The sequence below is a fragment of the Myxine glutinosa genome, chromosome 10, assembly GCF_964187855.1.
Source record: "Myxine glutinosa chromosome 10, kmMyxGlut1.1, whole genome shotgun sequence".
Taxonomy (NCBI): Eukaryota; Metazoa; Chordata; class Myxini; order Myxiniformes; family Myxinidae; genus Myxine; species Myxine glutinosa.
The window spans coordinates 55,663,810-55,679,470 of NC_136270.1; the positions used below are offsets into that span (position 1 = coordinate 55,663,810).

The following is a 15,661-nucleotide window of genomic DNA, read 5'->3' on the forward strand; positions in this document are numbered from 1 at the left end:
GAGATATTTGAGATGTGACACCCATTGCCAAATGTAGATTATGACAGTTGCCCTAATGTCCCATCAGAAGGATGGTGTGCCCTCAGATGCAGCACCACACTTACAACCTTTGCGGGCACTACACCAAGGAAAGCAGTTTTAGTTTGGATTTAGAGTCAACCCCAAGGAAAACAAATCAAACATTCGATTAGGAAAGAAGCAAACACGCTCTGCCATTGGCCTATCCTGCTGTCAAGCCCACAATACCCAGCATTCCATGGAGGTGTGCCATCCAAGAGTTTGAATGCCACCCAAAGCATCCCAAATGGCACCAAACTTGTATGATGTTTATTGCCAACCATTTCCCCCTTCATTTCATGAAACACTTTTTACTAATTGTATTTATACTATTTATATCCTATATATATTTACACGAGGGCCACAAGACAATGTACTCGTCATATTGTTCTCAGTGGTTAAAAATATATCAAATCATCAAAATATCCAACATACCACAAGGGATTTGTCTCTAGTCTTGTCCCTCTTGATCTCATGGTCAGGAATTGGGTCTAAAGTCTTTGCCCTGAGCGAGAAATAGGACACATTGCATGACATAAGGTGCACTACTACATGACATGGTGTAAATTACAAACTTTGCACAATTTAATTTACATTTTAAAACCTATTTCTCAGAGCAGGGTGGAACTGAGTATAAGACATTTTAAATATGACATACAACATACATGATACCGCCTAACATGATCAATATAAATTGTGAATTAACACGTGATACAGCCCAACAAGATAAATAAAAAACCGCTAATGAAGAACATACGTATATGACACAGCCCAACATGATGATTAATGTAAAATTGTTAATTAACAACATACATGATACTGATACAGCCTAACATGATTAATATTAAATTGTGAATTAACAACATACATGACACAGCCTAACATGATTAATATTAAATTGTGAATTAACAACATACATGATCAGGCCTAAAATGATTAATATTAAATTGTGAATTAACAACATACATGACACAGCCTTCCATGCTTAATTTAAAATTGTTAATTAACAACAGACATGATACAGCCCAAACATGATGATTAATTTATAATTGTTAATTAACAACATACATGATGCAGCCAAACATGATGATTAATGTAAAATTGTAAATTAACAACATACATGATACAGCCTAACATGATGATAAATTTAAAATTGTGAAATAACAACATGCATGATACAGCCCAACATGATGATTAATTTAAAATTGTGAACAACAATCATGATACAGCCCAACATTATGATTAATTTAAATTTGTGAACTAACAACATACGTGTTACAGCCAAACATGATGATTAATTTTAAATTGTCAACAACATACATGATACAGCCAAACATGATGATTAATTTTAAATTGTGAACAACATACATGATACAGCCAAACATGATGATTAATTTTAAATTGTGAATTAACAACATACATGATGCAGGCAAACATGATGATTAATTTAAAATTGTGAATCAACAACATACATGATACAGTCAAACATGATGATTAATTTAAAATTGTTAAGTAACAACATACATGATACAGCCCAACATGATGATTAATTTAAAATCGTGAACAACATGCATGATGCAGCCAAACATGATGATTAATTTAAAATCGTGAACAACATGCATGATGCAGCCAAACATGATGATTAATTTTAAAATGTGAATTAACAACATACATGACACAGCCCAACATGATAATTAATGTAAAATTGTTAATTAACAACATAGACGATACAGCGAAACATGATGATTAATTTAAAATTGTGAACATACATACATGATACAGTCAAACATGATGATTCATTTAAAATTGTGAACAACATACATGATACAGCCAAGCATGATGATTAATTTAAAATTGTGAATCAACAACATACATGATACAGTCAAACATGATGATTAATTTAAAATTGTTAATTAGCAACATACATGACACAGCCAAACATGCTGATTAATTTAAAATTGTTTTTTTTAATTGTTAATTTGAAGTTGTCAAAAAATAACACAGCGGTTAGCTTACCCTTGCTTCCCACAGTGGTTAGCTTCCCCTTGCTTCCCACGGCAGTTAGCTTACCCTTGCTTCCCACAGTGGTTAGCTTCCCCTTGCTTCCCACGGCAGTTAGCTTCCAACAGTGGTTAGCTTACCCTTGCTTCCCCACGGCGGTTAGCTTCCCCTTGATTCCCACAGTGGTTAGCTTCCCCTTGATTCCCACAGCGGTTGGCTTCCCCTTGCTTCCCACGGCAGTTAGTTTCCTCTTGCTTGCCACGGCGGTTAGCTTCCCCTTGCTTCCCACAGTGGCTAGTTTCCCCTTGCTTCCCACGGTATAAGCTTCCCCTTGCTTCCCACAGTGGTTAGTTTCCCCTTGCTTCCCACGGTATTAGCTTCCCCTTGCTTCCCACAGTGGTTAGTTTCCCATTGCTTCCCACGGCGGTTAGCTTCCCCTTGCTTCCCATGGCATTAGCTTCCCCTTGATTCCCACAGCGGTTAGCTTCCCCTTGCTTCCCACAGCGGTTAGCTTCCCCTTGCTTCCCACAGTGGTTAGCTTCCCCTTGCTTCCCACTGTGGTTAGTTTCACCTTGCTTCCCACAGCGGTTAGCTTCCCCTTGCTTCCCACAGTGGTTAGCTTCCCCTTGCTTCCCACTGTGGTTAGTTTCCCCTTGCTTCCCACAGCGGTTAGCTTCCCCTTGCTTCCCACAGTGGTTAGCTTCCCCTTGCTTCCCACTGTGGTTAGTTTCACCTTGCTTCCCATAGTGCTTAGTTTCCCCTTGCTTCCCACGGCGGTTAGTTTCCCCTTGCTTCCCACAGTGGTTAGTTTCCCCTTGCTTCCCACGGCAGTTAGCTTCCCCTTGCTTCTCACCGCGGTTAGCTTCCCCTTGCTTCCCACGGCAGTTAGTTTCCCCTTGCTTCCTACAGTGGTTAGTTTCCCCTTGCTTCCCACAGTGGTTAGTTTCCCCTAGCTTCCCACAGTGGTTAGTTTGCCCTTGCTTCCCACGGCGGTTAGTTTCCCCTTGCTTCCCACAGTGGTTAGTTTCCCCTTGCTTCCCACGGCAGTGAGCTTCTCCTTGGTTCCCACGGCAGTTAGTTTCCCCTTGCTTCCCACAGTGGTTAGTTTGCCCTTGCTTCCCACAGTGGTTAGTTTCCCCTAGCTTCCCACAGTGGTTAGTTTGCCCTTGCTTCCCACGGCGGTTAGTTTCCCATCGCTTCCCACAGTGGTTAGTTTCCCCTTGCGTCCCACAGTGGTTAGTTTCCCCTTGCTTCCCACAGTGGTTAGTTTTCCCTTGCTTCCCACGGCGGTTAGTTTCCCCTTGCTTCCCACGGCGGTTAGCTTCCCCTTGCGTCCCACAGTGGTTAGTTTCCCCTTGCTTCCCACGGCGGTTAGTTTCCCCTTGCTTCCCACGGCGGTTAGTTTCCCCTAGCTTCCCACAGTGGTTAGTTTCCCCTTGCGTCCCACAGTGGTTAGTTTCCCCTTGCTTCCCACAGTGGTTAGTTTCCCCTTGCTTCCCACAGTGGTTAGTTTTCCCTTGCTTCCCACAGTGGTTAGTTTTCCCTTGCTTCCCACGGCGGTTAGTTTCCCCTAGCTTCCCACAGTGGTTAGTTTCCCCTTGCGTCCCACAGTGGTTAGTTTCCCCTTGCTTCCCACAGTGGTTAGTTTCCCCTTGCTTCCCACAGTGGTTAGTTTTCCCTTGCTTCCCACAGTGGTTAGTTTTCCCTTGCTTCCCACGGCGGTTAGTTTCCCCTAGCTTCCCACAGTGGTTAGTTTTCCCTTGCTTCCCACAGTGGTTAGTTTCCCCTTGCTTCCCACGGCGGTTAGTTTCCCCTTGCTTCCCACGGCGGTTAGCTTCCCCTTGATTCCCATTGTGGTTAGCCTCCCCTTGCTTCCCACAGTGGTTAGTTTCCCCTTGCTTCCCACGGCGTTTAGTTTCCCCTTGCTTCCCACGGCGGTTAGCTTCCCCTTGCTTCCCACAGTGGTTAGTTTCCCCTTGCTTCCCACGGCGGTTAGCTTCCCCTTGCTTCCCACGGCGGTTAGTTTCCCCTTGCTTCCCACGGCGGTTAGCTTCCCCTTGCTTCCCACGGCGGTTAGTTTCCCCTTGCTTCCCACGGCGGTTAGCCTCCCCTTGATTCCCATTGTGGTTAGCTTCCCCTTGCTTCCCACGGCGGTTAGTTTCCCCTTGCTTCCCACGGCGGTTAGTTTCCCCTTGCTTCCCACGGCGGTTAGCTTCCCCTTGCTTCCCACGGCGGTTAGTTTCCCTTTGCTTCCCACGGCGGTTAGTTTCCCCTTGCTTCCCACGGCGGTTAGCTTCCCCTTGATTCCCATTGTGGTTAGTTTCCCCTTGCTTCCCACAGTGGTTAGTTTCCCCTTGCTTCCCACGGCGGTTAGTTTCCCCTTGCTTCCCACGGCGGTTAGTTTCCCCTTGATTCCCATTGTGGTTAGTTTTCCCTTGCTTCCCACAGTGGTTAGTTTTCCCTTGCTTCCCACAGTGGTTAGTTTCCCCTTGCTTCCCACGGCGGTTAATGTCCCCGTGCTTCCCACGGCGGTTAGCTTCCCCTTGATTCCCATTGTGGTTAGCCTCCCCTTGCTTCCCACAGTGGTTAGTTTCCCCTTGCTTCCCACGGCGGTTAGTTTCCCCTTGCTTCCCACGGCGGTTAGCTTCCCCTTGCTTCCCACGGCGGTTAGTTTCCCCTTGCTTCCCACGGCGGTTAGTTTCCCCTTGCTTCCCACGGCGGTTAGTTTCCCCTTGCTTCCCACGGCGGTTAGCTTCCCCTTGATTCCCATTGTGGTTAGTTTCCCCTTGCTTCCCACAGTGGTTAGTTTCCCCTTGCTTCCCACGGCGGTTAGTTTCCCCTTGCTTCCCACGGCGGTTAGTTTCCCCTTGCTTCCCACGGCGGTTAGCTTCCCCTTGATTCCCATTGTGGTTAGTTTACCCTTGCTTCCCACAGTGGTTAGTTTCCCCTTGCTTCCCACGGCGGTTAGCTTCCCCTTGCTTCCCACGGCGGTTAGTTTCCCCTTGCTTCCCACGGCGGTTAGCTTCCCCTTGCTTCCCACAGTGGTTAGTTTCCCCTTGCTTCCCACGGCGGTTAGCTTCCCCTTGCTTCCCACGGCGGTTAGTTTCCCCTTGCTTCCCACGGCGGTTAGTTTCCCCTTGCTTCCCACGGCGGTTAGCTTCCCCTTGCTTCCCACGGCGGTTAGTTTCCCCTTGCTTCCCACGGCGGTTAGCTTCCCCTTGCTTCCCACGGCGGTTAGTTTCCCCTTGCTTCCCACGGCGGTTAGCTTCCCCTTGATTCCCATTGTGGTTAGTTTACCCTTGCTTCCCACAGTGGTTAGTTTCCCCTTGCTTCCCACGGCGGTTAGCTTCCCCTTGCTTCCCACGGCGGTTAGTTTCCCCTTGCTTCCCACGGCGGTTAGCTTCCCCTTGCTTCCCACAGTGGTTAGTTTCCCCTTGCTTCCCACGGCGGTTAGCTTCCCCTTGCTTCCCACGGCGGTTAGTTTCCCCTTGCTTCCCACGGCGGTTAGTTTCCCCTTGCTTCCCACGGCGGTTAGCTTCCCCTTGCTTCCCACGGCGGTTAGTTTCCCCTTGCTTCCCACGGCGGTTAGCTTCCCCTTGATTCCCATTGTGGTTAGTTTCCCCTTGCTTCCCACAGTGGTTAGTTTCCCCTTGCTTCCCACGGCGGTTAGTTTCCCCTTGCTTCCCACGGCGGTTAGTTTCCCCTTGCTTCCCACGGCGGTTAGCTTCCCCTTGATTCCCATTGTGGTTAGTTTCCCCTTGCTTCCCACAGTGGTTAGTTTCCCCTTGCTTCCCACGGCGGTTAGCTTCCCCTTGCTTCCCACGGCGGTTAGTTTCCCCTTGCTTCCCACGGCGGTTAGCTTCCCCTTGCTTTCCACGGCGGTTAGTTTCCCCTTGCTTCCCACGGCGGTTAGTTTCCCCTTGCTTCCCACGGCGGTTAGCTTCCCCTTGCTTTCCACGGCGGTTAGTTTCCCCTTGCTTCCCACAGTGGTTAGTTTCCCCTTGCTTCCCACGGCGGTTAGCTTCCCCTTGCTTCCCACAGTGGTTAGCTTCCCCTTGCTTCCCACGGCGGTTAGCTTCCCCTTGCTTCCCACGGCGGTTAGCTTCCCCTTGATTCCCATTGTGGTTAGTTTCCCCTTGCTTCCCACAGTGGTTAGTTTCCCCTTGCTTCCCACGGCGGTTAGTTTCCCCTTGCTTCCCACGGCGGTTAGCTTCCCCTTGATTCCCATTGTGGTTAGTTTCCCCTTGCTTCCCACAGTGGTTAGTTTCCCCTTGCTTCCCACGGCGGTTAGTTTCCCCTTGCTTCCCACGGCGGTTAGCTTCCCCTTGATTCCCATTGTGGTTAGTTTCCCCTTGCTTCCCACAGTGGTTAGTTTCCCCTTGCTTCCCACGGCGGTTAGTTTCCCCTTGCTTCCCACGGCGGTTAGCTTCCCCTTGATTCCCATTGTGGTTAGTTTCCCCTTGCTTCCCACAGTGGTTAGTTTTCCCTTGCTTCCCACGGCGGTTAGTTTCCCCTAGCTTCCCACAGTGGTTACTTTTCCCTTGCTTCCCACAGTGGTTAGTTTCCCCTTGCTTCCCACAGTGGTTAGTTTTCCCTTGCTTCCCACGGCGGTTAGCTTCCCCTTGATTCCCATTGTGGTTAGCCTCCCCTTGCTTCCCACGGCGGTTAGCTTCCCCTTGCTTCCCACAGTGGTTAGTTTCCCCTTGCTTCCCACGGCGGTTAGTTTCCCCTTGCTTCCCACGGCGGTTAGCCTCCCCTTGCTTCCCACGGCGGTTAGTTTCCCCTTGCTTCCCACGGCGGTTAGCTTCCCCTTGATTCCCATTGTGGTTAGCCTCCCCTTGCTTCCCACGGCGGTTAGTTTCCCCTTGCTTCCCACGGCGGTTAGCTTCCCCTTGCTTCCCACAGTGGTTAGTTTCCCCTTGCTTCCCACGGCGGTTAGTTTCCCCTTGCTTCCCCACGGCGGTTAGCTTCCCCTTGATTCCCACAGTGGTTAGCTTCCCCTTGATTCCCACAGCGGTTGGCTTCCCCTTGCTTCCCACGGCAGTTAGTTTCCTCTTGCTTGCCACGGCGGTTAGCTTCCCCTTGCTTCCCACAGTGGTTAGTTTTCCCTTGCTTCCCACAGTGGTTAGTTTCCCCTTGCTTCCCACAGTGGTTAGTTTGCCCTTGCTTCCCACAGTGGTTAGTTTCCCCTAGCTTCCCACAGTGGTTAGTTTCCCCTTGCGTCCCACAGTGGTTAGTTTCCCCTTGCTTCCCACGGCGGTTAGTTTCCCCTTGCTTCCCACGGCGGTTAGCCACCCCTTGCTTCCCACTGTTGTTGGCATACCTCAATAAACGTGCGGTTGATGTCATCCATTGTTCTACCTGTTCTCTCCATGCATATTGACCTGAGTCATCACCAGTGAGACTAATTCTTCATTGTTCATTTTTATTTATTAAATATGAACATGATGAGATATTTGTTGTGCAAACAATGTTCAGTGTGACCACCATTTTGTCTCTGTACTTCCTCCAACTGATGGATTAAAGTGCGCCCGACTTTGCAGCACACGTGTGACCGTTTACTCAGTTGGACAAGTCTACAACACTAGGCCTCAAATACACGAGAGCTTCCTGACCTCTGTTTGAAGTCGAGTGCTCAGATATCCCCACTGAAAACAATCACATTGATTTAGGTTTGGCCTACGGGCTGCGTCAGCCCCCTGTAAGTTTGGCCTACGGGCGGCGTCAGCCCCCTGTAAGTTTGGCCTACGGGCGGCGTCAGCCCCCTGTAAGTTTGGCCTACGGGCGGCGTCAGCCCCCTGTAAGTTTGGCCTACGGGCGGCGTCAGCCCCCTGTAGGTTTGGCCTACGGGCTGCGTCAGCCCCCTGTAGGTTTGGCCTACGGGCTGCGTCAGCCCCCTGTAAGTTTGGCCTACGGGCGGCGTCAGCCCCCTGTAAGTTTGGCCTACGGGCGGCGTCAGCCCCCTGTAAGTTTGGCCTACGGGCGGCGTCAGCCCCCTGTAGGTTTGGCCTACGGGCGGCGTCAGCCCCCTGTAAGTTTGGCCTACGGGCGGCGTCAGCCCCCTGTAAGTTTGGCCTACGGGCGGCGTCAGCCCCCTGTAGGTTTGGCCTACGGGCTGCGTCAGCCCCCTGTAAGTTTGGCCTACGGGCGGCGTCAGCCCCCTGTACGTTTGGCCTACGGGCTGCGTCAGCCCCCTGTACGTTTGGCCTACGGGCTGCGTCAGCCCCCTGTAAGTTTGAGAGAAATGAGATGTTTGAGAAAGTCAAGGACAAGTCTCGCAATATGGGGATGAACCATCGTATGTCCGTGTCTAAGTCCTACTTCCATAAATGCTTCTTCCTCTTCCCTAAAACCCACGTACATAATGGGGTAATTTGACAACGGTGCGACCGGGCCCTCGAATGTTCCAGAAAATGTAATCAGGTGCATGGAAGCGATGTTGTTTGAATTTGAATGGAACAGCAACGACTTTTTTTAAGCAGCAACTACAACTTCTTCTTCTTTCGCATGATCTTGTGGACAATTATAATTGAAGGTCTTGTAAGGAGAGCTAATTGATCGCATCATCAACGGTAGTTCTGTGTAGTTCTGTTAAGGACCTACTGAATCTCCTCTGTACGCAGACATGTACTGCACGTCGGATTGTCTGATCTTGATGGCCACAGGTAAACACTGTGCTCTCAGTTTGCTTCCACTTACACATATGACGAGCGGTCCTTGCATGTAGAGTCGGTAGTCGGTGAAGGCCACTCCATGGCATCTCTGTCGGTCAAATTCTGGGGGTTCCGTGGGATTTTGGATGAGCTTGCCATTTCAAACTGATAACCTTTCCTATTGCTACCTCTACAGCTCCTTATCCTTAGCAATGGCCACTTACGGTTGATCCCCTAATCCAGAAAGGATTCCGTGATGTAAATCAAGGTCTTGGAGGATTCAGTAGCTCTTTGTGGATTAGCAGGTCAGCATTGGATTGTTTCTGCGAATGTCCGGGGATGCGATGTTACTCAACACAGGGAGCCACGGGAGAGGAGTTGACTTCAGTGTGCCAGAAACAATTCCCATTGCAGATTTCAGGGTAGTGTGAAGGTGCTTTGTGTGACTGCTCGCAGCCCAGACAGGTGCACAGTACTCTGCAGTGGGATACACTAGAGCGAATGTGGAAGTGCGAAGACTACGTGTGCCATCTCCCCAGGTAGTGCCGCAAGCTTACGGATGAGGTTCACTTTGGTCTTCGTTTTCTCACATACCCTTTCCAGATGTTACCTGTATGTCAGACTGCAATCCAGAGTGATTCCAAGATATTTGGGTTGTGGTTAATTCTGGACTGTCTTACCACAAAAGGAGACATAGTTTGGCATGAGCCAGGCGGTTGCTCAGATGGAAGGCAGTGACGGGTTTTCTTGATGGATTGGGAGACAGAGTCTCCATTTGCTGAAATACTCCTCCAAAACCTTCAAAACCTTGAGGTCGTTCATAAGAACTCTGCTCACATCATCGAGATTGTACGATTGACGATTGGTAGGCCAAGGGCGTGATCATCAGCATAAGCAAACTTTCGTAAAGTAGTCACAGGTAGGTCAATTATGTGTTGATCAGCATTGGGGCTAACATTGATCGTTGGAGGTGACCATCATTCAGAGTTATTGGTGCGCTGGTCATATCCCCAAGCAAGACCCTGAAATGACGGTTGCTAAACATAGATGCTAGTTCCTGCATGGTTACAGAGCAGGAAAGAAGCTTTGCGGTCTTGAGAAGTAGTCAATGTCTCCATACTTTGTCATGAGCTGCTGACAGATCTATCAAAGCAACACCATTATTGAGAGAACGTTGGTATCCAACCTCAGTGTACATTGTCAATACCAGGACCTGATCCACAGAGTTTCTCCAGGGTCTCAATCATACCTGTTCCACTGGAATGGAATACTCAACCAGCGATCAGATACGGCTTAGCAGAAGACACTCAAGCAACTTGTATGATGTGCAGAGTAATGATATTGCTCGGTAGCTTGAAAGCTTGAAAGGTCCTGGTGTGTACCCCGGTTTAGAATAGGTACATCGAATCCCTGCGTGTCGTGAGAGGCGACTCAGGGTTGGCGTCAGGAAGGGCATCCGGCCATAAAACATTGCCTCAAAAAGGGAACCATGACAATTACATATGGGCAGGGTACAGCCCGAAGTACCCCGTGAGGGACCTCGCTCCCTCTCGTCAAAACTCAAGGTGGGGAACCCGATCGAAGCAAGGGTGGAAATCACTCCATTTATGACGACGAAGCATCTGATGCCTGACGTGCAGATCGGTTTCTGAGGTTTGGGACATGGAATGTAGGGACAATGACAGGGAGATCAGGAGAAGTGGTGGAAGTATTGGTCAGAAGAAGAGTGGACATATGTTTTGTGCAGGAGACGAGATGGAAGGGAAGTGGTGTGAGAATGGTGAAGGGTAGGAATGGTGAAGGGACAGTGTGGTGAGTGTGACTAGAGTTAGTGATAGGTTGATGATGGTGAAAATGATGATTGGAAAGCTCTTGGCGAACGTCATCTCGGGATATGTTCCATAGGTTGGTCGGAGCGATGAAGAGAAGGACAAGTTCTGGTGTGCGACAGAGAAGCTGATAGAAAACGTGAAAGATGAGGAAGTTGTTGTGTTAGGAGGGCCCTAAATGCACATGTGGGAAGGAGTATGGACGGTTTTGAGGGAGTTTATGGGGGTTACGGATATGGTGTGATAATTTTTTATTTTTTTTGTATACAGAGTCGAGGCTCGTGAAAGAGCTAACATTTATCAAACAAACAAATCAAACAAACAAGCAAACGAAGTATATAAAAAGGGGAGCGGTCGACAAGATGGGGAGAGAAGGGGAGGAAGCACACAAACACAACATTTGAGAGCAGGGACATCGGGAGATGTGTGGGAGGGAGAGGGCCTGGGGGGAGGCAGGATAGGTATAAAACGCAAGGACACCAAGGACTTCCAGGAAAGAAGTCAAAAGTCACCTCAAAAAAGTGGATTTGGGGTGAAATTAGCGGGGGTAGAAAAGATCAAGGTTTTGGATTGGGGAAGATAAGAGATGGTGGTGAACAGCCGTTTTAAAGACCTGGAGGGAGGAGTGGGATTGAAGAGAGTGAGGGAGTTTGTTCCAGAGGCGGGAGAAAAGGGGAATGAAGGAGTGAAGGTGAGCAGAGAGTCTTGATTTTGGCAGTTTAACCATAAGAGGGTTGCAGGCAGATCTTGTGCGACCTTCAGGAATATGTGGGGGACAGAGCCCAGAGAGAGCTGGGGGAGTAAGGCCGGAGAGGAGTCGGTAGAAGACAGAAAGACCACCAACCTGCCTGCGGTGAGTAAGTGAAAGGCCCTCGGAGGTAGCTTCATCGCGGGAGATTCCAATGATTCTGAACGCTTTGGTTTCAACAGCGTGAAGACGAGCTAGGTGTGAGGCAGGAGCACCAGCCCAGAGGGGAGAGCAGTACTCCATTGAGCTGCGGATGAAAGCCTTGTATGTGGTGAGGAGCTCAGGTGTGCCAAGGAAGGACTTCACACGATGGAGGATGCCCGGTCGGCGACTGGCTTTGGAGGCCAGCTTGGAAATGTGGTTTTCCCAGGAAAGATCATGGCAGATAGTGAGACCAAAAAGCTTGAGTGACAGAACTTCTTGGAGAGGATTATTCAGAAAGTAGATGGGAGGGTTGTCCAGTCGGTCTTTTCGGAGAGACATCGTAAGAGTGTGAGATTTGTCAGGATTGAAAGACATGTTCCACTTGTTTGCCCAGTCTGTGATTTTGTCCAGCTCTGCAGAGAGTGAGGAGGCTGCAGACTGCCGATCTGAGGGTTGAGGAATGGAGCGGCAGAGAGTGGAGTCATCAGCAAAGAGATAGAGAGGATTTTCAAGAGAGTCAGAGAGATCATTGATGAAGACCAGAAAAAGCACAGGGCCCAGAACACTGCCTTGGGGAACTCCAGCCTGAACAGGAGGAGGAGATGAGATAAACCCATTCAGGGCCACACGTTGACAACGACTAGAGAGGAAGTCCGCCAGCCATGCGTGGAGATTTCCATGGATACCAAAGGAGGAGAGTTTGGTGAGCAGAGCGGGGTGCCAGACCGTATCGAAGGCACGTGATATGTCGAGGGAGACAGCTCTAATTTCAATTGAAGCTGAAATGGTGAAGGTGAAAGGTGAAGTCAAATGGTGAAGGTGAAAGGCTTTTGGAGTTTGCTGATGGAGCTGGTTTGTTGATTTGTAATATTCAGTTCCAGAAAGCAGACAATAAGCTTGTTACATACACGTCAGGTGGGTCAACGACAACCGTTGACTACCTGATGGTGTGTAGGTGAGATAGGGGGCACCTCCGTGACACAAAGGTGATCCCAGGGGAGGAGGCTGTTTCACAGCACCACTTGGTTGTCTGCGACATAAGGGTGAAAGGTGCGAGGAGAGCTCGGCGGGTGAAGTACCAACCGAGAATGAAGGTGTGGAGGTTGAAAGAGGTGACAGTGAGGGAGGCATTAAAAGAGAGGCTGAGTATGGTAGAGGATGATGTGGTTGAGCTTGAAAGTGGTTGGATGTCAATGAAAGATAGTCTTTTGGGAGCCGTTGTTGAGGTATGTGGATGGACAAAAGGACCACCGAGTCACTCGGAAATATGGCGGTGGGATGATGAAGTTGGAAAGAGGATTGACGAGAAGCGGAAGAAGTTCAAGGAGTGGCAGAAGGCGAAGGATATGGGGGCAGAAAAGGCAGAGCATGAAAGTTATAAGGCAGCCAAGAAGGCTGCAAAGAAAGAGGTAGCAAAGGCGCAGGAGGCATGTAGGAAAATGTTCAGAGAACGCTTGGATTCAGAAGAGGGTCAGAGAGCGGTATTCAGGATTGCAAAGCAGATAGCGAAAGAGAGGTGTGATGTGATGGGGGTGAGTTGCTTGAAGGATGAAGTGGGACAAATCGTTGTGGACCCAGATGGAATTAGAGGAAGATGGAAGAGATATATGGAAATGCTGTTGAATGCAGAGAATGAATGGGATGGCAACATCGAGAGTAACCCAGTTTTAGGACCGGCAGAGAAAATAACTGAGAAGGAAGTTGAGGAAGCGATAAGCAATGAAGAGTAGAAAAGCGGGAGAGCCGACGGAAGTGGTGCGAGATATGTTGAAGGCAGCAGGAAGTTGGGGTGTGAAGAGAATGACAGAGATCTGTAATCTAGTGGTGAAAGAAGGCCGCATTCCAGTGGCTTGGGAACTGAGTACCCTCGTCCCTCTATACAAGGGTGACATGACCCTCTGGACTGTGGCTCGTATCGAGTGATAAAGTTATTGGAGCATGGAATGAAGGTATTGGAAAGGGTGTTGGAAAAGAGGATAAGGAAGAAAGTGAAGATTGACAAAATGCAGTTTGGATTTATGCCAGGAAGAGGAATGACAGAAGTGCTTTTTTTGTAAGGCAGTTGCAGGAGAAGTACATGGAGAAGAGGAAGAAGTTGTTTCTTGGGTTTGTTGATCTGGAGAAAGCATTCAATAGGGTTCCACGCGAAGTAGTGACAGGGGCATTGAGGAAGTTAGGAGTGGAGGAATGGTTGATCAGAGTAGTGATGGCAATGTACAAAAGAGCGCGCACAGCTGTAAGGATGAAGGACGGGAGCAGTGGTGAGTTTGAGGTGAAGGTGGGAGTGCATCAGGGGTCGGTACTAAGTCCACTACTATTTGTAGCTGTGATGGAGGTGCTGGCTCGGAATGTAAAGGACGGTTTACCGTGGGAGTTGTTGTATGCAGATGATCAAGTGTTGATTGCCAAGAGTATGGATGGACTGAAGGAGAAGATGAACAAGTTGAAGGAATGTATGGAGACAAAAGGTCTGAAGGTGAATATCGGAAATACGAAGGTGATGGCAAGTAGTAAAGCACGTGGTGAGGTGGAAAGAACTGGGAAGAGGCCGTGTGCTATGTGCAGGAAGGGTGTCGGAGTGAACTCCATTCAATGCACAACGTGCGCAGAGTGGGTTCATCAAAAATGTAGTGGTCTGAGAGGGCCATTAACCAGTGTGGCAGCTACATTCAAGTGTAAGGTGTGCACAGAGGGAGCTGCAGATGTAGGAAATGTTGAGTTGGATCTTGAAGACGGCCTGAAGCTGGAAGGTGTGAAAACATTTTGCTACCTAGGAGACATGCTGAATGGAGAAGGTGGATCAGACTCGGCAACAGTTGCTCGAGTGAGATGTGCATGGAAGTAGTTTCGGGAACTGAGTGGCATGCTGACGAGGAGGGGAGGGTCGTTGAAGCTGAAGGGAAAGGTGTATGCTGCATGTGTGAGAAGTGTTATGATTTATGGGAGCATGATGTTCATGGGTAATGAACGTAGAGCAGCAACGACGGCTGGAAAGGGTGGAAATGTGAATGGTTCGGTGGATGTGTGGAGTATTGTTGAGAGAGAGGAAGACAAATGATGAATTGCGAAAGATGATGAGAATAGAGCCTGTGATGGATGCTGTGAAGAGAAACAGGTTGAGATGGTTTGGTCATGTGTTGAGGAAGGATGAAAGTGACTGGTTGAGAAGGGTGATGGAAATGTTTGTAGAAGGAAACAGAGGACGGGGAAGACCGAGAAAGACTTTGCTAAAGATGGTGGAAGAAGAAATGCGGGCAAGGGGGTTAACAAGGGGAGATGCAGAAAATAGGGGAAAATGGAGAAGATTATCATGGGGACCGCAAGGCTAACCCCCGCTCCAACAGGGAAAATGGCCTTAAAATGCCTGTTGTTGTTTTTGGTCGGTTGAAAGGTCATCTAGCGACTCCCTGGCTTGGGTATGGTGATATCGCTCACTTCTCTCCACATCAAAGGATGTACCAACAAAACTCATGGATAAAGAGAACTTATTGTGAATTTCAGGAGCCTTCTGATGGTGATCTTTTCAAGAGTCCATGAGATCCCTTGTATGCATTTATCCAGCGAGATTTTCCAGTCTGTAGAACATGCCATTTTTGTTTCTTCGGCAGGTCTGAATTTTCATTTTTGCCAATACACTCATAAGCAACCATCTACTTATTATGTAGATAAATAATATTGTCGTGTCCGCAGCCGATGAACACCAGCCATGGATGAATAGCCGAGACGGGGTAAACTCCGAGGCGACCAGACAAATATATAGCGGTTATCTTTGGCGTGCGTGGGATGGAAGAGATTCGAGGGATTTATCTAGACGGCTTATTCCGAAACACACAGGCTTATTCCGAAACCACAAACAAAGAAACACGACAGTATAATTCAACAAATATGATTTTATAAAAAGAAATCAAGGAGTAAAAATGAAAGGTGAGGTGAAAGCTAATGTCTACTTTGAGGATACTCCGCTCAGATTCACAACACACACACAGGGGAAAAGATAAAAGAAAATTAAACCCCTTCAGCCGGCACTTAGCTCTGTGTCCAAAATGGTGCTTTTGGTGAGGTCGGTAGTACAAGGTGGCCCGGAGTCGCTCATGCGGGAAATGCTCCAGAAATGACGACACCGTGTCGCGCGCTTTTCGGGTCCACGGGCGAGTACCAAAGATGATTTCCTCCGATGTCGGGGAGGGACAGCGTGACCTCCAGCTCCTCCTCAACGGCAGCAACAGACT

At 48.8% G+C, this 15,661-nt stretch overlaps 1 protein-coding gene across 9 annotated transcripts in view; it reads right to left on the reverse strand.

Moving 5' to 3' along the window:
* The window catches only part of LOC137434579 (GRAM domain-containing protein 2B-like), a 114,850-nt gene that overhangs the window by 81,168 nt on the left and 18,021 nt on the right, over window positions 1-15,661 (reverse strand). For all 9 annotated transcript variants that reach the window (XM_078785683.1, XM_078785682.1, XM_078785680.1 and 6 more), the window contains exon 3: window positions 493-562. In XM_078785683.1, the coding sequence (XP_078641809.1) occupies window positions 493-562 (70 nt within the window). The remainder of the gene's footprint in view (window positions 1-492; window positions 563-15,661) is intronic.